The sequence below is a fragment of the Tursiops truncatus genome, chromosome 4, assembly GCF_011762595.2.
Source record: "Tursiops truncatus isolate mTurTru1 chromosome 4, mTurTru1.mat.Y, whole genome shotgun sequence".
Taxonomy (NCBI): domain Eukaryota; kingdom Metazoa; phylum Chordata; class Mammalia; order Artiodactyla; family Delphinidae; genus Tursiops; species Tursiops truncatus.
This window is the reverse complement of record NC_047037.1, coordinates 2,900,054-2,923,588: the sequence shown is the minus strand read 5'-3', so window position 1 is coordinate 2,923,588 and position 23,535 is coordinate 2,900,054. Positions and strand designations below refer to the sequence as shown.

The 23,535-nt window shown below is 47.0% G+C and overlaps 1 protein-coding gene and 1 pseudogene across 8 annotated transcripts in view; both read right to left on the bottom strand.

Moving 5' to 3' along the window:
- Window positions 1-23,535, bottom strand: part of THRB (thyroid hormone receptor beta) — a 393,899-nt gene that overhangs the window by 90,962 nt on the left and 279,402 nt on the right. For all 8 annotated transcript variants that reach the window (XM_019948600.3, XM_019948604.3, XM_019948599.3 and 5 more), the window contains one exon: window positions 16,432-16,495. In XM_019948600.3, the coding sequence (XP_019804159.1) occupies window positions 16,432-16,453 (22 nt within the window). In that variant the 5' untranslated portion in view covers window positions 16,454-16,495. The remainder of the gene's footprint in view (window positions 1-16,431; window positions 16,496-23,535) is intronic.
- On the bottom strand, window positions 16,224-16,277 carry LOC117312281 (U5 spliceosomal RNA; annotated as a pseudogene).

The following is a 23,535-nucleotide window of genomic DNA, read 5'->3' as shown; positions in this document are numbered from 1 at the left end:
GGGTGAAGCTGGGTGAGGGCAGGTAGCCTTCATCACGATGAAGCGACCTCCTTGTTTCCAGAAAAAGCAGCTCCTGGTTCCGTGTCTTGAATCTGGCCTCAGGATAGAGGCAGCGGCTGATTGTTTAGGATGAACTAATACCGGGCTGAAGTGGTCCTTGTCCCAAGATAACTGGCAGACTCTCTCAACCAGTGCTCTCCTGGGGGCTGGCCCACGATGGTATTCTACGGGGGTGAGCAATGCCGGCACTGCAGCGTGCCATTGACGGTGGGAGTGGGGGACAGTGGTAAAAAGCTACAAGGGGCCCAAGCAGAGCGGACCCTTTGACAGAAAGAGCTACCTAGAGATAGAAAGAGGGTGAGATGGGGATGGACAAGACAGACTGGGGACTGTGGACCCGAAAGCCTGTCCAGGAACCCCATACTCTAGACAATTTTTTTTTTTTTTTTTTTTTTGCGGTACACGGGCCTCTCACTGCTGTGGCCTCTCCCGCTGCGGAGCACAGGCTCTGGACGCGCAGGCCCAGCGGCCATGGCTCACGGGCCCAGCCGCTCCGCGGCATGTGGGATCTTCCCGGACCGGGGCACGAACCCGCGTCCCCTGCATCGGCAGGCGGACTCTCAACCACTGCGCCACCAGGGAAGCCCACTCTAGGCAATTTAATTCTTGTCCTCTTGGCCAGCGCGTGTGGAGATCAAAGGCCTTTCTTCAACTAATTTGTGGCACATGGCAAATCCTTGACAGGGTCAGGAAAAACAGCAGATTCTGAATCTTGGAAATTTGGAATCTTAAGCCTCTATTAATTACACATGCCATGGACTCTGTAATTTGAAAGGAGAGAAAATCCACCACGGCTACAACTGCCCTTCCCCAAAGCAGAGATCAGGCGAATCACAGGCCTGGTCAATATTTCCTGAGTTCTTCCAAGGGAAGGGACTGGGTAAGAAATCCTTGTCTGGAAAGGTGAGAACAATAGAATTGGGTGTCTTAGGGAGGCAGGCTAGTGGCCAAAAGATTCTAGAAGCTTTAGTAATAGATTTTCAGTGATGTCTCCTTTCACAGACATCCTAAAGGGATGTTTGAAATGAATGGGCACTTCTCAAGGATCAGGCCTGGAAAGTGGGACTGGAAGACCTATTTCTGAGTCACTCCCCTGACTCTTTACTTCTTGGACTGTGGGATGGGTTGCTGGGGAAAGCTGGGTGGCATTTGGTCATGGGATTTAGCAAATGTGCTTGAGCAAGACGACAAGATAGGCGCATTTGTCCCCTTAAGCTTTCCTGGCGGGGTGGTGCATGTGACCTGGAGATACCTAGGTGGTGGTGGTGGTGATAATAAATGCCGCAAAGACGGCGTTTACTGTTTAGTACTTGAGCTCCCAGTGTTCCAGCCGTGGTGCGAAGCATGTTGTTTCTTTTGACCCTTACGTTAGTATCGAGATCGCTAGTGGTCATGCCCGTGTCACAGATGAACAAACTGAGTATTCAGAAAGGGGAGGCCACTTGCACAAGGTCACAGCTGAAGAGGTAGAGCCACACTGGATCCCAGGTGGATGCAACCAGAGGCCTGTGCCCTCGGCCCCCCTGCTGCCTTTTAAGGGGTCAGCAGTGTGGATATGCTTTGGGGCGTTCGCAATGGCTGGTGCACAGCTAACTGGAGGCGAGATGGATAGACTTTCCTGGTTTGGAGACACACGATGTCCTCATTGTTTACCTGCTCCCTCTCCCCTCCAGCCTTTTCCGCATTTAAAAGGAAAAGATAAAAGCAAACAAAGAGAAGTAAAACAGAGCTTCATGGAAAGAATGAAGCAAGTAAAAAACAGGCAGGCTTTCCAACAAACCAATAGAAAGCTCCTCTGTCCTTTCGAGAAATCAGCAAAAGCAATAAGACCAGGGCTGGGAATCAAGAAGGACCAAAGGGGAGGGGCTCCTCCGGGGTCTCAGGAGAGAACCTCAGCCAGAAGACGAGGCCTCCGGGTCACCGGGATGCGGACACTGAAACCTTCCCTCCCTTGAGGACCTGTCAGCAAGCAGGAGGGACTTGCTGCTCTCAGGGACCCACCCAGCACCTCTAAATATCCTCCTTCCCTGATTTGTAAAGGCTGCTTTGGGACGTAAAGGCCACCAGCCTTCAAGTGATGCTCTCTGCTTTCACGTTTCCGTTTACTCTTTCTGGAACCGAACACGGATTTTTTGGTAGCTCATCTCATTATGTTTTAAGCCCTTGTACCTTAACCCTGCCTCATGGAATCATCACCCTGTCAATTCAGTCCCAAACAACAGGAAAACCTTCTCCACGGGACCTCTTCATCTCTCAGATGCATCGTTAGTCACTGATGTATGCTACTTAGAATTTCTAGGGACAAACGTGTCTTCCTGGCTTAGATGCGTAGAGCCAAAAAGAAATAAAAAGTCCTATCAAATCTGCAGTGTGAGGGCTTCCCTGGTGGCGCAGTGGTTGGGAGTCCGCCTGCCGATGCAGGGGACACGGGTTCGTGCCCCGGTCCAGGAGGATCCCACATGCCGCGGAGCGGCTGGACCTGTGAGCCATGGCCACTGAGCCTGTGCGTCCGGAGCCTGTGCTCCACAACAGGAGAGGCCACAACAGTGAGAGGCCCACGTACCGCAAAAAAAAAAAAAAAAAAATTGCAGTGTGTGCAGAGGAGGGTGGCGAGGGGAGGCCAGAGCACTCAGGTGTATTGAGTGCCCACCAGGGACAATGACTGTATGCATATTACTCTGTGCCTTTTTTATTTTTTTGACCTCTGCTGTTTCCCTGGGGACCACAGAACTTGTCACACAGGAGCACCCCCATAAATGTTGACTGATTTACTTAGATTCTCACTGCAGTGCTAGGATGCTTTCTGCCCCCATTGGACAATAAGAAAATTAAGACTCCACGAGCTTAAGCGACTTGCTCAAATTCACAGGGTTAATAAGTGGCCAAGGAGGGATTTGGCCCCAAGGACACATGACTCCAATGTTCTTTTCACTATACCACACCAACTCCAGAAGCAACTAGAACAGGTGGGCAAAACAGAGCATTGTAGCCCTGTCTAAAGAGGCTGACAGTACCAGGAGGAGGTGCAGAGGACTGTCACAACTTTTTGAACACAAAGATGACTTTAATATAAAGACCAAGTCCTTGCTGAGCTCACTCACTTCCAGAATATTCTCATGCATTTGTACAGCCCTTTGTGACACAGACTCATATCAGAATCTGTGTCTCCCTGCTTCTTGGCCACATAGCTAGACTGCACTTCCCAGCCACCCTTGCAGTTGAGATGAAAGCATTGGTCACCACCTCCAGGCCCCTCCTATAAAGCATCTCCACGCATCTTTTCATTTTCTTTCCTCCCTTCTCCTGTTGAATGGAGAGAATTCTGAAGTCCTAGAGGTGAGTGGGGATGGAAGAAGGAAGGAACCTGGGTTCTCAAAGGACCACAGGAACATTACCCACCAAGCAAGAACACGTGGCTTTGGATTGAACAGGAGTCAGATGTAAAATTCTGTTGTATGAACTCACTGAGATTTTAGGGTTCATCTTGCTAAAGCCGAGAGCACTGTTTTACTAATGGGCCTTTGAGAATTGCAAATAGCTTTCTTATCTATGATATCATTCAATCCTTTACAAATGCAACAAGTCAACTGGAAGCTGAAAGAGTGAGAGGAATCGTCTATGAGAACCATCAAACCATCTGTGTGGCCAGAAGCACATTCCTTTAAGTTCAGGGGCTTAGTTTCTCCACCTGTGATTTCAGGGTGTTGGGTCAGATGGTCTCTGAGATTTCTTCTAATTCTAAACCTCTATAAGTCTTTTTTGATGTCCAAAAATGTGCATTGGCGTGTTCAGACACTGATCTCTTGATACCGCGAGCCCCTCCAAGGCAAGGACTACTTCTCAGTTACCTTTATATGCCTAGAATCCAATCTCTTAGATGCTCTAAGGTTAAATTTAATTAGAATTTTCTGTTGGAAAAAACTCAAAGAATTTACGAATGTTCTGATTTATGCCAATGATTTCTTGATCCAATTTGGAGCACAGGATGGAAATGCTTATGAATATTTTCATTATGCATTACTGAGTATGGGGTAGGCTATTTTATACTCATTTACGTAGACGTAATCTTTGAAGAATGATTTTATAATAATACTGAAAGGCTTTTTTGATTAAAGGGAGTGCCAGCAGTAATTGGTATTCTGATGCCTTCATTTACAGTTTTATTTAGCTGAGTAATACAGGAGCATAATTTCTATTTAGAGTTGAGAAAATTGGAGTACAGAACATTCAGAGTTTTCTCATTCAAATGGCCCTTCACTTGAGGTTCATAAAAGTAGTATTGGGCGAACTAGGAACAATTTAAAAAGTTTGAAAAGGCCCAAGGGAAATTATACAACCATAGGAGGCAGCCTGTGCCACTTGCATGAAAAATCTTATGCCTTCTGGTTCTTGAAAAATAAACACATTTTTTCTGTATATCTGTGTCGTATGGGAACATTGGTCATTTCATCCTGCTCATTGAAAATATCAGATTTTATGTGTTTTTGATGACTAAAAATAGGCAATGAATTCTATTACCCGAAAAACGCAATTTGGCAGGTACAATGTTTAAAAGCACAGGGTTTAAGGGAGGTGGGAGGTTAAGGGTTAACAAGAGGGTCCTGGCAGAAAAATGGGAATCACAATTTGACACTGTACAGGTAGAATGAGATCGAAGGAAAGGAAACCAGTGATTTTTTTTTTTTTTTTTGCGGTACGCGGGCCTCTCACTGTTGTGGCCTCTCCCGTTGAGGAGCACAGGCTCTGGACGCGCAGGCTCAGCGGCCATGGCTCACGGGCCCAGCCGCTCCGCGGCATGTGTGAGGATCTTCCCGGACCGGGGCACGAACCCGTGTCCCCTGCATCGGCAGGCGGACTCTCAACCACTGCGCCCAGTGCTTTTTTTTTTTAAACTTCTTTTTATTGGCAGCTGCAGGGGGATGTGGGTCCCCCTCCCATTTTCTGCTATCACCTCCCCTTCCTGTGATTACATGTCGCTCCATCCTACCTCCTGGGGCGTGTGGGCATCCAGAAAGATGCTGTGTGCTATGGGCCCTTTGCCTCGGCTGGTATAGGAAATTCGGCCCATGGAAAATGAAGTATTAATAATGCCAGCCAGTGTTTTAAGATGCTTATCTTATTAGGGACTGCAGAAAGGAAGAGATTGTATTAAAAAATTATCTACTTCCTTTTGCATGAATTGTTTGCTTCAAATGTTATGTTTAGATGACTCCATTAAAAATATCTTTCCATAAAATAATAAAGAATAACAAAGGTATTTCTTGGCTCTCACTTGTTAGAAAAAGAAAAGGCCTTAGGTGGTACAAAAAGTTCTTTTAAGACATCCTACATAGGAGGCGGAATTTGAATGGGACCCTAAAGAGAAGGCAGGAATTATGGGAGTGAGCGAAGCAAAGCAGGGAAAATGTAAGCTTACCTGCACAACAAACCTTTGAAAACCTACAAACATTCGCTTACATCTGTTTTCTTCCATTGAAGTGCAGTAATGCTATGGGCAATTTCTCCCCATTAAATTGACAGTCACTAATGTCGAGTGCCTACCTGTGCCAGGTACTGCCTGAGGAGGGCTCTTCCAGGCTGAGTCTCAGTGGACCCTACCCTGTGTTAAGAGGATTTATATCCATCCTCCATCCTCACCACATCCTTTGAGAAAAGTTCAGCATTTTCAGCGTCGGGAGTTTTAAAAGCCCCCTGAGTGAATCAAACGTGCAGTCCAGACTGAGAACCGTAGCACCATGGGGCTGTTCCCAGACAGCTACATTCTCTTGAGGCTTAAAATGGTAGTCATTTAATTTATAGGTTAAAAAAAACCCTCTTGGGGGTGGGGGAGAACTCCTCTCATAACCAAAAGCTGCATACAACTCAAACTACTCACTGAAAAAACATGGGGTGGCCTTCTGAGCTCAGTGTCCAACTCGATCATTTGCAAGAATTGGCAGGACAGAGAAATAAGTTTCCTCATGGCAGCTCCATTCCTGCAATGAACAATGCTGCCCGTGGAGAGCATCCCTAAAGGACTTTATGATCATGTGATCTGGAGGGGCTCCTACCCTGATGGGCCCTTGAGGTAAATGAGATGCTGCAGTCCACCAGCCAGATGCGGACTGCAGGTGCTGTGGGCTTGTCATTCCTGGGTGAAAGTGACAAGGCGCGCTAGGTAATCAACCAGAGCAAAGCATCATGAATTACATCTCAGTTTGTCCCGGTTCACCCTAGATGAACAGGTGATATTTTAGATGTCTTTTGTAGGTACTCGGAGGAAATGCCAGAATGGTAGAAATGTTAGAACGAATGTTAGAAAGCAAACATTTGCTTAAACACAACCAATATGAAACAAAAACAAAACAAAACGCCACTAGATGAGTGGTTTTTAAGCTTCCGTGTGTATCAGAGTCACCTGGAGAGCTAGTAAGGAACCCAGAAGCCCAGGTCGTTGTCATTCGGTAACACTGTAGAATAGAGCTGGTTTTGCCTTTTTTGTAACCCAAATTTTCAGTGATTCTGATACCCCACCACCCAGTCTGAGAACCACTGCTCTTTTCTCAACACTCGGATGCACGTTAGAATCACTTGAGGAGTTAAAAAAAACAAGACGCCAGAGGCTCCACTAGACCAGCTCGGCTGGCATCTCGCGGGTGGGGTGCAGGCATTGGTATTCTGAAAGAGCTCCCGAGGGGACCTGGACGGGCAGCCTGGCCTGAGAACCACTGTGTCCGGATGGTGGTTCTCAGACTGGCGTGTGCTTCAGAAGCACCTGGACAGTTTTAAAAGAATACTGAGTCTTGGGTCCACACCTAGACATTCTGAGTTAGCTGGTCTGGGGTGCCACGGGCACTGGGATTTTACAAAGCTCCCAGGGTGACTGGAACGTGCAGGCAAATCAGAGCAGAACAAGGGTAGGTCCTCCCCCCAAAAGGAAGCCCGCTGAATCCAGCTTCCTTGGAGATTGTTATATACACACTGCTGAGCAAAAAAGACTAAGAGCTTCAGTTAAGAACGTAAGTCCTCAGTAATGTAATGGAAACCCCACTGTTAGCTTATCTTTTGTTCCTCCCATGTCATCTTTAATACCCAAAAGAAAATGGTGGGCAATCAAAAGTTCTGTAAGATTGGACCTCTGGAAAGTTGTACGGTGAGAAAAATGTCTTTTAAAGCGACTCTGTATAGCAGCATTTTAAAGCGATACTTAGAAAGCAATGGTGGGACTTCCCTGGTGGTCAAATGGCTAAGACTCTGCACTTCCACTGCAGGGGGCTCGGGTTCCATCCCTGTTCGGGGAACTAAGATGCCACATGCCACGTGGCATGGCCCCCCCAAAGAGAGAAAGCAATGGTGATGGTAATGTAATAGAAATAAAATTGAAAAGAAAAAAAAAAAAAAAGAAAAAGAAAACGAGACCTGATCACTATTTAAAGTCAGTTTCCGGGCTTCCCTGGTGGTGCAGTGGTTGAGAGTCCGCCTGCCGATGCAGGGGACACGGGTTCGTGCCCCGGTCCGGGAAGATCCCACATGCCGCGGAGCGGCTGGGCCCGTGAGCCATGGCCGCTGAGCCTGCGCGTCCGGAGCCTGTGCTCCGCAACGGGAGAGGCCACAACAGTGAGAGGCCCGCGTACCGCAAAAAAATAAATAAATAAAAAAAATAAAGTCAGTTTCCCATGCTTTGGGAACAGTGTCCAAACACTTAACGGTCCACCTTGGTGACCATGGGCAGGTCACTTCACCGTGCTCGCCTTTGCCTCCTGATGTGTGAAGTGTGAGGGTTAGAGAAAACGTCTCTCAGCTCAGCATCACCACCATGATGGGATGCACCTGCATCCTACAGGCTGGGGAGCTGGACGTCCACACTAGTTTCCCTTCTACAGCACAGAAAACTCCAGAGCAAGAATGTCATGATGGCCAAGATGTAAAAGAAAAGTCAAGGGAGGTAAAGCACGAGCCCGGGCCTGTCAGTTGCGGGTTGGGGACAGGTGGAGGTGGCTCAGAGAAGAAACGCTTGGCTCATTGCAAACGCAATACCATCACATGTTCATCAGGGACTAAATTCCTGTTGGGAAAAATGACTTTCAGTTCTTTTGAAGGACCTTGGGTGAACAGACAGGAAGATCTGTCCTGACATAACAGAACCTGTCAGGTTAGTGTCGATATTTGTGACTGTCAGCACGGACCGAATAGGGAGCTGCGGGCAATTCTTGGTTAAAGGGGGCTCAAAAGAGTGGAGATGGTGGATACTGAGGGGTGATGGTGGTGGTGGTGACAGTAGTGATGCTGGTGACAATGGAGGTGGGGAGGGGCAGGGAGTGGGGCCCCGGGTGGGGGTCCAGGAGAGGCCAAATATTGTAAAGGGTGGCTTCTGGGGGGATACAGGGGTTGTTGATAAGGAAATACCTTTCTTTTCTTTCTTTCTTTTATACAGCAGGTTCTTATTAGTTCCCTATTTTATACATGTTAGTGTATACATGTCAGTCCCCATCTCCCCATTCATCCCCCCAGCCCCGCTTTCCCCCCTTGGTGTCCATACATTTGTTCTCTACGCCTGTGTCTCTGTTCCTGCCCTGCAAAGCGGTTCATCTGCGCCATTTTTCCAGATTCCACATGTATGCGTTAATATATGATATTTGTTTTTCTCTTTCGGATTTACTTCACTCTGTAGGACAATTTTTTTCTTCACTCTCGTGTTCCCACCTTTCACTCTATAAAGCCCTGTTTTCCCTTTCAAACTTAAAAAAAATTAATTAGTTAATTAATTAATTTATGGCTTCATTGGGTCTTTGTTGCTGCGCGCGGGCTTTCTCTAGTTGCGGCGAGCGGGGGCTACTCTTCGTTGAGGTGCGTGGGCTTCTCACTGCGGTGGCTTCTTGTTGCAGAGCACGGGCTCTAGGCACGCGGGCTTCAGCAGTTGTGGCACGTGGGCTCAGTGGCTGTGACTTGCGGGCTCTAGAGCGCAGGCTCAGTAGTTGTGGTGCACGAGCTTAGTTGCTCCGCGGCATGTGGGATCTTCCCGGACCAGGGCTCGAACCCATGTCCCCTGCATTGGCAGGTGGACCCTTAACCACTGCGCCACCAGGGAAGTCCCAAAAGCCCCGTTTGTTCTTTGTTTTTTTTTTTTTTTTTGACATGTCACCTTCCTGGCCACCTGGCTGCAGCTCAGATTTGGAAGGTGAAGCTGGTCTAGAAGCAAATGTCTTCGCATCCCCAGGAGTTTTGAGGGAAGATTTTCATGAATCTGGCTGAATTTGGTGAGATATCATGAATTTGGTCTTTGTCCGAAGGCCCCATGTTTTTCAGCAGGAAGTTTCTCTTCCAGGAGAAGTTCAGGAAGTTAACGAGGTGAGGGATGGGAGAGGGACAGAGACAGAGTCCAGAAGGCCAGCTCTTCCTTAGGTAGATGATGTTGCCAGGTCTGGCTTCCTTTACCCATTCGTATTGTAGAAAGTATCACTGTTCCTTCTGTATTTGCTTTCGTGTTCAAGAAAAGGGTGACGTGTTAGCTGCACAGAAATTCTCTTTTCTGTGTGTGTGGTTTTCTTGATTTTCCCCTGTATGGTGGACACTGGAGGAAATCTTGAACTGAGATGCTGGTCTCCTCTCTTCCCCAGACCGGACCCCGTTCAGGGACTTTCACTCTTCTAATTTGTGTGCGATGGGGGAAAATGTACAATGATAAGCAATTATGGTTCTCCCTTCCTTTGCTTTCTAAGATGAGTTCCTTAGAAAGGAAGATCTGTTTATTTTGCTGAGCAGAGCCTTACAGGGGGATGCAGACGGGAGAGACAGAGCGACGGGCCACCACCTCCAAGGGGAATGAACAGGTGGAGACGGGGAGGGAGGAGGGAGTGGCAGAGGGCGGGGCTCCTGACAGGAGTGGGCGGGGTCTGCAGCCTCCAGAGCCAGGAGGCGACCTGGGGTTTCTGCAGTTACCTCAGGAGTGATGGAGAGAGACATCTAGGAAGGAATTTAAAGGTCCTCTGTGTGATCTGTCTGCAGCAGCCTTCCTCTCGCCCTCCAGGCATTTGGGGGAAGCCTGGTCTTTCCTTTCTAGTTGACTTGCAGTGAGATTTTGGTTACTTTGAGAAGTGGCACCATGCAGAGGAGGGAGCAAAGAGGCCCCCATTGCTTCAGGTGGTTAGATACCCAAGAAATAAAAGCCAAGTTCCCTTCTGTGATTGGCTCCACCAACAGTAGAGCTAGCTCTTTGGGCAAGTCGGTATTTTTCTTTCTCCAAAACTATTTGTGGCCACACTGTAATATGCATAGCTGGCTCTATGGAATCCAAGGCCACATTTTATTTTTGGCCACAACTGGGGAAACAGGAATTCGGAACAAAGTGAAATAAGCCTCCAGATGCCTTTTCAGAGTAATTATGCCAGGAGTATATAAATCAACGATCCAAGCTCCTGGTTTCTGGAGCAACGTGGGGAAAGGGAGCAGAGCCACATCTGGCTTCTGTGTTATGTCCCTTGCCAGGTGACCAGTACACAGACCTGGGCATGGCTTTCCTGACTTTGGCAGGAGGGAAGGAAGGACAGCCAGCACTGTCGGGTTTCCCCTCCCTTCCCCCCCAGCCTAGGGCAAGGGTACCATGGGGGCGTCTGTCGTTGGTGCAGAAAGTGTGTTTGTTGAGACAACCTTCCCTCTTAACTAGTCATCCCTGTGTCTAAGTGAAAAGAACTACGTGTTGGCACAGAAGTGTTAACTCATCCCAAGGACCCACTAGGGCAAGGGTACCATGGGGGTGTCTGTCGTTGGTGCAGAAAAGGTGTTTGTTGAGACAACCTTCCCTCTTAACCAGTCATCCCTGTGTCTAAGTGAAAAGAACTACGTGTTGGCACAGAAGTGTTAACTCATCCCAAGGACCCACTGAGCCCCGTTCTCAGCTGGAAAACAAAGACAGGAATCCTAAAATGACATCTCCAGAGAGCTCACTATATCTAAATTAAAAATTTCTGTATGTCAAGAATGCCATAGCATCATGTTCACAAGCTTATCTGTAAATGGTACCAAATAAAAATTATATACGTAGAGATAGAAAGAGAGAGGGGAAAGAATTAAGCAAATGTGATAAAAGGTCAACATTTGAGGACTTTGGGTATTCTTTGAACTCATCTTGCAACCTTTCTGTTAGTATGGAATTACTTCAAGAGAAGAAAAATTTTTAAAAAGGTCAAATTGCTATAAACAAAAAGGAGAGACGTATACTAAAATGGGAAAAAGTTTGTAACATTTATGATAGTGAATTAAATACTTAATATATGAATCATAAGAAAAAGACTAATAGTACAGTAGAAAAGTTCATTGCACAGGTAAGTTACAAAGAAGACATTTAAGTTGCCAACTGTGTGTGTGTGTGTGTGTGTGTGTGTGTGTGTGTGTAGTCAAATCTATTATCAATAAGAAAAAGGTAAAGTTTTGAAAAACTTTGATAAAAACTGTGATAAAACTTTGCCTAATTAATTGCCTTTCTCAAAATTAAACTACTACAAAACTCCAAAGTTAGAGGATATGGGATTAAATGGACACTACAGTTCTGATTGGTCCAGTAACCTGGTTACGATTTGGCAACAGAAAAGGCTTTGAAAGATGTTCAGTCCCTTTGACCCAGCATTTTTGTTTTTTTTACTTCGTAGAATTTATCCTGAGGAAATAATCAGAGAGGTGTCACATTATGTACACTGTGGTTCATTATAACATTATTTATGATAATAGTATATTAAAAGCCTAACACGGGTTTGATGGGTCACTAAGTAGCTGTGAACAGAATCCCATCTTAGAAGAGCATTTTTGATGGGAAATGCTAACAACACGCAAGCCGTTAACATTCATTATCTTTTTTTTTCTGCGGTACGCGGGCCTCTCACTGTTGTGGCCCCTCCCGTTGCGGAGCACAGGCTCCGGACGCGCAGGCTCAGCGGCCATGGCTCACGGGCCCAGCCGCTCCGCGGCATGTGGGATCTTCCCGGACCGGGGCACGAACCCGTGTCCCCTGCATCGGCAGGTGGACTCTCAAGCACTGCGCCACCAGGGAAGCCCAACATTCATTATCTTTGAGTGGCGTCATTATCTGGCTGTGAGCAAGCTCTGGCCTCGTGAGGAGATATTCTCCATAGGTTGTAGAACAAGAGCACAACTGTGGTTCTATCTCTGAAGGAAGGAAGGAAGGCAGCAGTCATAAGGAGGGGTTGAAAAGCCTCAGGAACACTAGGAAGGCCACCTTTGAAAATGACGTGGGCTTTACAATAAAACACGAGCTTCCCCAGCTTAGGTGATTTGTTTGACTCTGAAAAACCTATACATTAGGATAGTCCGAAAACACAAAAAAAAACCTTTCTCCAGGGTGCCCTTTTTGTCTACACCCAGCCTTCAATGTACCCATGCCCGACTTTATGAAAACGTGATTTACAAATGTTCACATCTGAGGTGCGACCTAATCTTCAAAGTAGAGGGAGAATTTCTCATTTTCTCCTTTAACTGACAAGGAAGTCAACCTCTAGAGACATTAGGTGGCTTGCTTTGTTATTATCTTGAATACGTAATAAATTGCTTCTACACATAATGAGAAAAATATAAAACCCGCAACGGGCAACTGGACGCTATATATGAACAAGCAAGGAAGTTACGGATGAAGAAAAAAAATACAAGTGGCCAATAGACATGCAAAACAATTTCAACCTCAGGCGTAGTGAGAAATGTAAATTTCATCATGCTTAAGAAATCAGGACAAGGGGCTTTGATACAAAGCATCTAAATCAGATTCTTCTATATTGTTCAGAGTGGGGCGCGTGCCCCCATCTACTGCCTTTTCTGTGGCCTCCGACCTCCCACCTATACAAGACGTTGGGAAGGATAAAGAACCCTCCCCGTCATGACCTCCTACCACCAACGACAAATTTGCTTTCTTTCCTTTTTGAAAAAAGGAATGAAAATGGGTCATTTGTAGAGATGTGGATGGGCCTAGAGCCTGTCATACAGGGTGAAGTAAGTCAGAAAGAGAAAAACAAATACCGTATATTAACGCATATATGTGGAATCTAGAAAACTGGTACCGGTGAACCAATTTGCAGGGCAGGAATAGAGACGCAGATGTAGAAAATGGACGTGTGGACACAGGGAGGGCCGGGGGTGGTGGGATGAATTGGGAGATTAGGATTAGACATATGTACACTACCATGTGTAAAACAGATAGCTAGTGGGAACCTGCTGTATAGCACAGGGAGATCAGCTCGGTGCTCTGTGGGTGGGCCGGGGGGAGGGGAAGGGAGGAAGATCCAAGAGGGAGGGGATATATGTATACAAACAGTTGATTCGCTTCGTTGTACAGCAGAAACTAACACCACATTGTAAAAGAACTATACCGCCATTTAAAAAAATGAAGAAACAAACACACACGAAACAAGCACGCGAACAACCTGAGGATCACACAGTGAAAACACTGGGACACCTACAGAACGCTCCGGTCTTTCCCATCATGCAGACACTCCTCCCCTGGCCCCTGGGACACACTGAATATAATGCCTTGAGCGAGAAAAAGGAGAAGGCAAAGGTCGTGGTTGGGAAGTTAGATGAACAAGCAGGTCATGGAGAAGAGGCGCAGGTCACACTGCTGAGTGAGGTCTATTGTTATTTACATGGCAGGCTCATCACGGGGGTGACTCTATGTCACATCCTAACTCCCTAGAACCAGGTGAGGGGTAACGTAACAGAGCCCTGTTTCTGCCTCTCCAGGCACATTTAGACGGGTCCGAGTTCTTAGTTCCCTTTTCAGTCAAGGCTAAAAGCCTCTCATTTGGGTATTTAAAATTTTAGGTATTCATATCTTAGAACAAACCCCGCTATGCGACGAATCATGATTTTCTGCAAAGTGGAGCTCATTATAATGACATAAATGTTAGCAGAGTCCCCCAAAGATTCCCTAGGAAGCCGTGCTTAATCCCAACCAATAAAATACGGTATCAAGGCACTTCCTTCCTTTCCTCTAAGAATCAGTATTTTCGGTGAGCGATTTCATACAATCCTAATGTCAAATTAGGTTAAGGTAGAGCAACGAGAACATTTTAGCAGGACTTGACTCCACTGCAGTGGATATTAAATAGCCCCAGAAAATAAACCATTCTCCATTTGAGTTAATGCAAAATACAGAAATTTCATAAGTGGCTGAAGGCGTTGTTTTAATCTGAAAATGCTTGTCTGCTGGGTTTTGGCAAAACACATTCAATGTTCTTACTCCTGTTCATTTAAAAATTGGTTTTCTTTCCATAAAGGTTAATTGATTTCCTGTATTGCATAACAGTAATAGTACCCATTATGTGTTTCAAAAAGAAAATATGCATATTTGCATATTATGTGTTTCAAAAAGAAAATATGCATATTTGCCCTTTAAGTTACGCTTTTAAAGCAAGCACTTAGTTCTGATGACTTACAGCTTTATTATGGTCTCCTTTTAGGTTTCTTAAAATAAACATGCAGCTTGAGACCACAGGAAAAGACAGAGGGAAAAGGACACTGTTTTATTTCATCCACAAACAAGGGAGTCTAAAGCAATGATTTTCTCAGCTGAGCCCATTAACATAGACTGAGCATATGCATGTGTGGAGTAGATTTCTTTTGAAAATAGAATTGCTGTTAGTTTCTATGCTATGAAGCAAATGCTGGGAAGCAAAAGCATCCTCCTACACGGGGAGGTGGGGCAGCTGGTTCCAGCCCAGCCCACAGGGAAAGCATCCCGCATCCGCAGATGGGCTGAAAGCTGGCTTAATACAGAACCGTCTTAGAGTGAGCCTGGATTTCTAGCTCTGTCCTGGAGATGAGCTGATTTGGCCTGGGGATTCTGCTCAACAATAAGACTATCCTGACCCCTAGCATAAGAGTCAGCAAACTACAGTCTTCGGGCCAAAGCTGGCCTGCTGCCTGTTTTGTAAATAAAGTTTTATTGAGATATAGCCACGCCTAACGCCTATTTGTTTATGTATGGTCCATGGCTTTCCGAGCTACAATGGTCAAGTTGGCAGTGACACAGAAATGGGGGAGGGTGTGTTTTGGTGCCTGTTACTGAGAAATAAGATGGGAAGATAAGATGGGATTCCGAGGCTATCCTACGGGTGTGAATCATTCCAGTTTGTTCAGGTGCTCTATCTTTTTGCTGCACCAGGAACTCGAGTATCAATGGGTCGAGAGACAGGGCAGTGATTCTGGGAGATGTAAGGTTATGGTCATTACGTTAAGGCTTGTAAACTTGCAGAAGGCTGAGGTCTATGGGTACCTGCCCTGCTGCCATGGTAACCAAACGACAGTCCTAGGCTTGGGGTTGGGCTGGAAGGTGTGGTTATAAACTGAGAGCCCACGGTTGATTCTAGTCAGAAGACGTATTTTGACTGGCCCATGAATCCTTGATAGTTTTATATGTTAATTGCTTGCATTTAGAAATGGGGATATTTGGGGGAATTCCCTGGCAGTCCAGTGGTTAGGACTCTGTGCTTCCACTGCAGAGGGCAAGGGGTTGATCCCTAGTCAGGGAACTAAGATCCCGCATGCCGTGCAGCGCAGCCAAAAAAACCCCTCCAAAAAAACCCAAATAGAAATGGGGATATTTCATCCCAAATCTGGCTTCCAGCTTCTCTTGAAAATTTGAAATCTCTGGACACACTGGGTTCCCTCCCTGCTTGTTGCCTGGTTCTCCTGTCTGGTTTGTTTTTCCTGACAGCCAGCTGTTTGGGGCATGGGTGTTATCTATCTGGCCCCTGGGGCCTGTGAGTTTGTAACCCCAGCTCTGTGCGTTGAACAGAGAATCCGTGCTATTGCAACCTTCTGTTCCTCAGGGGGCATTCTGTCTCGCCTCTGTCCCTTGCTTTCTAGCTCACTTTAGCTTATGTGCCCTCATCATATTCCATTCTGACTCTGCTGCTGAATATTCCATCAGGAAGATGTCTGAACTCAGTGGTCACTGAGTACATAGAGCCATTTCTTATACTGATCTGAATGAATGTGGCAGGTAAAAGTATTGGGTGTGACGGGGTAACCTTGGGAAGGCTGGAAACTAGGATTTCACTGTGAATTCTCATTTCCTCCCATCATGTTCCTGGTGATGATGCATCTCAAGGCTTCCGAAAAAGCTGGAAGAACATTTGTTGGGACGTAGTCACAGGATATATTTGCATTTCCCGCCCCCCCCGCCTCTCCACAGAAATCTTTAGTAGAAGGCGAAAGATTTATACGAGCTGAAAAGAAACCAGAGTATGGCTATATTTGCATTTAATAACACTCATTGGCTGGGAAATAACTGTTGCTAAGACTCTTAGGTTGGTCTTTTAGGAAGCCTATATTTCTCTTTGGGTGGAACAAAAATGGAAACACACAAAGTAAAGAAAATAAAACAGATACCTGTCATACTGTTGGGAGTCATGGGTTAGTAATCATTCCGGACCCTTTTTTTCACTGACATCTCCTATAGAGAAAAAGACAAGAAAAATACCATGGGTTATAACCTGCATTTTCCATCAGGTTTTGTTCCAAACAACATCACATGCATTAATTAGCTGGAGGTGATATGTTACTTTCAACTCAGGGAAAGTGAAGCAGAGGTGGGCTGCGTGATACACATAAGTTTACAAGACCTTTTAATTTTCATCTCAGGGTTCCTCCTATAAACATGTCTTTATACTAATATTTTATTCAAGGTCACGTGTCTATTTTCCATCTCAAGTTTTTTAAGAAAGCACCAGCCGAGTGACTTGCTGTCTTTCCCAAGAGCGGCTGAGATGCGTTAGCGTCCTCAATCCAGATCCTTTCTTCTCCAAGTGTGGTCTGCGGACCAGCAGCCTCAGCATCACTGGGAGCTTTGCTAGAAATAGAAAATTTGGGTCCTATGTCAAACCTGCTCCATCACATCTGCACTGGGACGAGATGCAACTGCAGATGACTGATGGACACTTTGCAGTCTTAGACACACCGCTCTGGAGAATGGAATCCATATTCACATCTTATGTGTGACTTTTCCTTGGTCAGCGCTGAGTCCTTTCTCATCACTGTATCAGTGAGATCCGAGAGCAGCAGACAGGCCTGACCTCATATGGGGATGGGGATGGAGACTTGGTGGGGGTCAGAGACCAGAGGCACCGACGGAGGGCAGAGTGTTGAAGGCCACGCGCAGATGATGACCCAGATGGCTGCTGAACGTGGGTCAGAGTCCTTCTGCATGTCGCTGGGGACAGATCAGGACGAGGTTTCTTTTTCCAGAAGGGTTTCTGTATCCAGCAGTAGACAGTGCAGCACGGTGGCTCTGGCCTTGTACTGGAGACCTAGGCATGGGTTTGGGGGCCAGTGCTGTCGTGGACTCGCCGTGGGATCGTGATTTCTTCACGTGCAAAATGAGGAGGATAATGCTCGCGTTACCTGCTTCACATGGCTGATGATTCTGAGGTGTGAAGAGGATGCGAGTGAAAGTGCTGGGTAAACACAATCCATTGGATGAGGGAAGGAACGTCCTGACGCTAATAACTGATCGGAGAAGAGGAAGCATGTGGACTGTGTTTACCATATGGGTTGATATATGCGTCCATTCCCTCTCTGTCTCCACATCGAATCCTGCAGCACTGAATTCATACCTTGATGGTCATCACATGTGTTCACCACATGTTTCCAAGGCTGCCTTTCCCACTAGACTGTAACCTCTTTGTGGCAGGGACTATGTCTTGGTCATTTTTATATCTTCCACATGAGCAGAGTGTCCGATACAAAATAGGCCCTCAAGAAATATATGCGGGGCTTCCCTGGTGGCGCAGGGGATGAGAACCTGCCTGCCAATGCAGGGGATACGGGTTCGAGCCCTGGTCCGGGAAGATCCCACATGCCGCAGAGCAACTATGCCTGTGCACCACAACTACTGAGCCTGCGCTCTACAGCCCATGAGCCATAACTACTGAGCCCGCATGCCACAACTACTGAAGCCCGTGCACCTAGAGCCTGTGCTCCGCAACAAGAGAAGCCACCGCAATGAGAAGCCCGCACACTGCAACGAAGACCCAACGTAGCCAAAAATAAATAAAAAAACACTAAAAAAGAAATATATGCTCTGAATAAGTGAATAAGATAAAATGAATGAAAGTTGAATCTCACGGTATGAGATTGCTGAACTGGCATCTGGTAGAAGAGATGAGGATTAATTACTAGGAAAATGCGTTCTTGCTACTGATGAACATTTCAAGGGTCACCAGCCACAAGCCCTCTGTTCTGTCCCCTTCAACTGTGCAGCTGGGTTGTGAGAGAGAGAATCAGGTTCTGAGACCCCCTAAAGGGAGAGTGCGGATCACACCTGTAGTACTGACTGTCTAGACCTCTCGTTCTTAGAAACTGAGCTGCCGTTAACTCCCCTCCCGTCTTGTGGACACGGCCTCATCCTCCTGGGACGCTGCTTCTGAATATTCTGCAGCGGACAAGGAACTTGGCTCCGGCTGGGCCAATCACAGTGCTCCACCTTTGGCCGCGGTGGGCCAAGACCTGGGAGGGGCTGACGTGGTGCCTTTTTTGGGGTAGGTTACATATTCCAGCTCTGGTGGCAGAATTGATCAAACTAAAACTCTCAAACTGTCTGACGCCATGCCTTTTAGCCACATGGCCAAAGCCGGTCTGAAGGTGAGACAGAGGATGCACCTGACATTCACGGAGAACTTGGGGTGACAAGAGAATGCTGTGGCCTCAGAGCCCTGCCTTCAGCTCTCCCTGAGGCCCAGCTGTGTCCCTGTGGCCCCCTCAACCCTTCCTGAGCAAGATGGTGCCCACGTCCGCAGAAGCCAGGTCCAGACAGGTTTCTGCCCCTTGCAACCAGAGGAATCCTGACTGACAGTACCGACATTCAAACACAGCATGAATACGAATGTGGCAAAAGCGTTTCGTGTCCTTTTTATCCTAGTTATGTTCTTGCTACACCAACACTTAAAAAATATCTTTGTTTTCAAATTTTCAATTGAACAGGCATCAGAACTGCAGAAAGTATTGTGTGTGAAGCGGAAAGTATCCAGAAAGAGGAAAAACATCTCATTAAGGCTTAAAAAATATTGTTACCACCACGAAATTTAGTACTGATTTTGTTATTTAGTACTGTTTTCTTTCTACTGTAGGAAAGTACTAAAGTACTATCTATAGTAATTTAGTATCACTACACTCTACTAAACTGTTACCATTACTATAGCATCAATAGTATATTCCTGTCCCTATTTTTGTAGCACTTTAGTATTAGTACACTGTACTAAACTGTTACCATTACTATAGCATTAATAGTACATTCCTGTCCCTATTCCTATAGCACTTTAGTATTAGTACACTATGCTAAACTGTTACCATTACTATAGCATTAATAGTATATTCCCATTCCTATTCCTATAGCACTTTAGTATTAGTACACTATGCTAAACTGTTACCATTACTATAGCATTAATAGTATATTCCCATTCCTATAGCACTTTAGTATTAGTACACTATGCTAAACTGTTACCATTACTATAGCATTAATAGTATATTCCCATTCCTATTCCTATAGCACTTTAATATTAGTACACTGTACTAAAGTGTTACCATTACTATAGCATTAATAGTATATTCCTGCTCCTATTCCTATAGCACTTTAGTATTACTACACTATGCTAAACTGTTAATATTCTTATAGCATTAATATACATTTCTGTTCCTATTCCCACTCCTATAGTGTTCATTGTGCACTTCGGTTCCTATTCCTACAGGACTCTAGTATTTCATATTATTTAGTGCTATTTTCCTGCAACGAGCTCTTGAGTTTTAAACTGTAGTTAAACGCTCTGAGTGGACAGGCATCGCGGGGCTGCTTCGGGGTTGCCCGGGACACAGGGCAGGTGTCAGCCAGTGCTCTGTGCAGAGGAGGAAAGCACAGGAGGTCCCCTCTGGAGCCACCGAGGGGGTCACGGCGTCAAAGGAGGAAACAAAGTCCAAACAGCTTAAAAAGAAAGAAAGTGGAGTGTTCTACCTGTGGGGAAAGGAAAGCGAGCACAGGACTTCCCCTCTGGGTGTGTGAGTGGGCCGGCAGCGAGGAGGTCGGGGGTGATGTGAGCAGCGCTGACTGCAGCGCTGTCCCTGTCCTGGGGGCCACTCACAGCCTGCAGGTCATCGTTACAACAGGCCTGCTGCTCCTGGGCAGAGAACAGCCTCCAGTGAGACCCAGTAAGGGTCTGCATCCCGGTCCCTCAGAGCCAAGCGTCCATTAACAGCTGCAGCATTTCAGCACCAACTGAGGGGAGAGAGGTCTTCAGCGTAGTCCCTAGGAAAGTGCTGCTACACCGAGAACATTCCTTTCACACGATATTCGTTTATGTGGCTGGTTAGCCTAGAGGCCTTGATTGACGGCCTACTCTATTTAGGTGCTGCCCCAGGCTTTGTCCGAAGACAACAGTTGGGCCTGTTCACGTGGGGCTTCTAATCTGCCAGAGGGAGAGAATCGTGCTACAACAGTGCAACGTGTGGACAGGTTTCACCTGAAGTGTCTCTTCAGTGCAGACTGGGCCACGAGGGAAGGAGAGGTCATTTCTACTTGGGGCAATCTGGGAAGGCTTCTAGGTGGAGGTGACCCTGTATCCGAAGGCTCTTCTTTGCGATAGGCCTCTCCCCAGCGAAGGACTTAGTGCTTTATTCTCCTCCTTGTGCCCCTGAGGCCCACTGACTACTCTGCAAGAAATGAGCCGTGTGTAGAAAAACTAGGAAATGCCCTCAAATTATGCAGGGTCTTGGGAGGTTTGCTATGGAATTTGGACTTTGTCCTATGGAAAATAGGGAGCCATGGAAGGCCCTTCAGGGAGTGCCCTGATTTGAGAGGATAACTCTGCCTTGGTGCAGAGAGGGACTCCTCAGGATGCTACCTATTGGCGTGGGATCGTTGCTACTTTCCTGTCTTAGTGTTCAAGGTCACAAAGTTAGACTAGGGCCAGAGAGGACCCCACCCACCTTGTCAAAGGCCCTGGCTCTGACCGCACACCCTTTTGTCCCCTTGTGTTTTCTTTTTCTCTGTAGAAAACACTGAAGGGACAACTGTGAAAATTCCCCCTTGGAAAATCTTTCCACGCAGACCTAGTGAGTCATTGCTTACACAGTCTGCACATAATTAAAATGAAACATGCATCACTATAATGGAAAAGAATATGAAAAAGAATGTAGATGTATGTATAACTGAATCACGTTGCTGTACAGCAGAAGTTAACACAACACTGTAAATCAACTCTACTTCAATTAAAAAATGAAACATGCATCTCCCTCACGGCTCTACGTCGACCTTTTCCGAGGAGGGCGTTTGTGGTCCTCGTTTGCCTCTCCCTGGCTCTCAGAGCGTCTGAATGGTGAGCTATACTGGGGTCATCAGTTACGTCTTCGGCTGGTACTTCCCGAGCGGCCCCAGGAAGCCAAGAGGGGGCCGTGTGGGGTGGGCAGGGGTCACGTTCACAGGCAACTCTCTTGGTTCTGTTTACAAGGTCAGATGCTCCAGCCTCTGGCTATTACGGGCTCCACGCTGAGACTGCTAATACTGGGTGGACTCTCAGAGGCAGACAGGACACCGTCTCACTTGGCATTGACACACATGGACACCACGGGCTTCCTACATAGACCTCATGTCAGAGGTCGTGGAGACACGAGTTGAGAACCAAGCTACACCCTCCACTTGGGATGGGTCTTGAAGTTGTGTTTACGCGGCAAGCGCTGTTTTGACTAGGTCTGCGGGACGCCGGGCACTGCGCGGGGCTTGTGGGATGGGGCTGGGGTCCTCGCCCCCCGCCCCCCACCCACACTTTGGCTTTGCCAACACTTTGCCTGGGTGCAGGCAAGTAGCTATGCCCTCGGAGGGGCTGCCCTCACCTGGGAGGGCAGTGAGGTCATGAAGCTCTCTCTCTCCCCCTTGGAGTGTCTGCTTCTCTCCCTTCCCCCCATCACAGCTTTGTCCCTAATGCTTGGGAATTGTTGGTAAGAACAAGTTCAGTCCCAGGGTATGGAGGACAGACCCTGGGCTGAGAGTCATTCGGATGCTTTTGGGTCTCAGGTCAGCAGTTTGCACATCTTGGCTGGGTCTCTTCACGCTCTGAGCCGCCCTTGTGAAGTGAAATCACAATCTCCCACCCTTCAGGTTATGACGAGGACCAGGGAATTTTTTGCGGTACGCGGGCCTCTCACTGTTGTGGCCTCTCACTGTTGTGGCCACTCCCGTTGCGGAGCACAGGCTCCGGACGCGCAGGCTCAGCGGCCACGGCTCACGGGCCCAGCCGCTCCGCGGCACGCGGGATCCCCCTGGACCGGGGCACGAACCCGCGTCCCCCGCATCGGCAGGCGGACTCCCAACCACTGCGCCACCAGGGAAGCCCTGAGGACCAGGGAATTTGAGAATGCTCTGTAAATGTAAAAGTGGACACCGACCTACAGTACTGGAAGAGGTCTTCATTATTATAGTCACTATTATTACACCCGGTCATCTCCTGGCCAATCCCAGTCATCCCTAAGGTGTGGGCAACTGGAGCTATTCTGGCCACTCGGGGCGCCGTGAAGTGGTTTAAAAGACATAACAGCACAGAAGCCCACCTCCGTAGACCCTAAGATAAAATGGAGGTGGAAATGCTCCTCTCTCCTCTGCCATTCTCCTCTTCCCAGTCTGAATTTTACCTTTTGTGAATTTTTTTCCCCTTCAAGTTCATTTAAATTTGTTACGGGGAGCAAGGAAGGTTGGGTGCGCAGATGAATTTGTATCCAATTCTACAGCATTCCAATTGCAGCCCCAGTTGTCCTTCCCTGAGGTCTTTGCATTTTAAGAGTAAATCTAGGATCCAGTGAAGTGAATATATAATGGTTGAATTTCTGATGATGGTAATAACTTAGGCGCTTCTCACATAGAAGAGAACAGAGGCCAGGGGTATTCAAATCGTACAACATTGTGATCCACCTTTTTCTACTTGGTAAAACTAACCCTATTCGGGAGTGTAGTATCAAAAATTCAGTACGAGAAAAAAATTTACAAAGCCAGCCTAGTTAGACTAGGGATCGGGCTGATTAAAATGGAACATAAGACTGTGAGTTACTTAGTAAAGGTGTGGGAAAATAGTCATAGCTCTCCCCTGTGACATGGCCCAGGTGTTTGTCCCAGTGGATCACCTGTTAGAGCACGGGGCAGGGTGACAACCTCTCCGCTGGGCGTGGCGGGAGCCTAGAGCCCCACATCAGAGACATCAGTAAACTCTGGGTGGTAAAGCTGTAATTTCCTTTTCGGATTTTCAGCCATCACTCTAAGTGTTCTGCCTTTAGTAGAGAGAGAACACAGCCAGGCTCTGTGGTTGAAGCTGAGCTTAATTTGCTGTGGCTGATTTTTTTTGTTCTCGGTAAAATGATTTTAGTTCAAGTTCAACGATCCCACTCTGTGGCTCATTTCTACTCTTCCTTTTAACCTCTGTCCATGCCAAATCACTGCCCCCTTCTCTCCCTCTTCCCTTC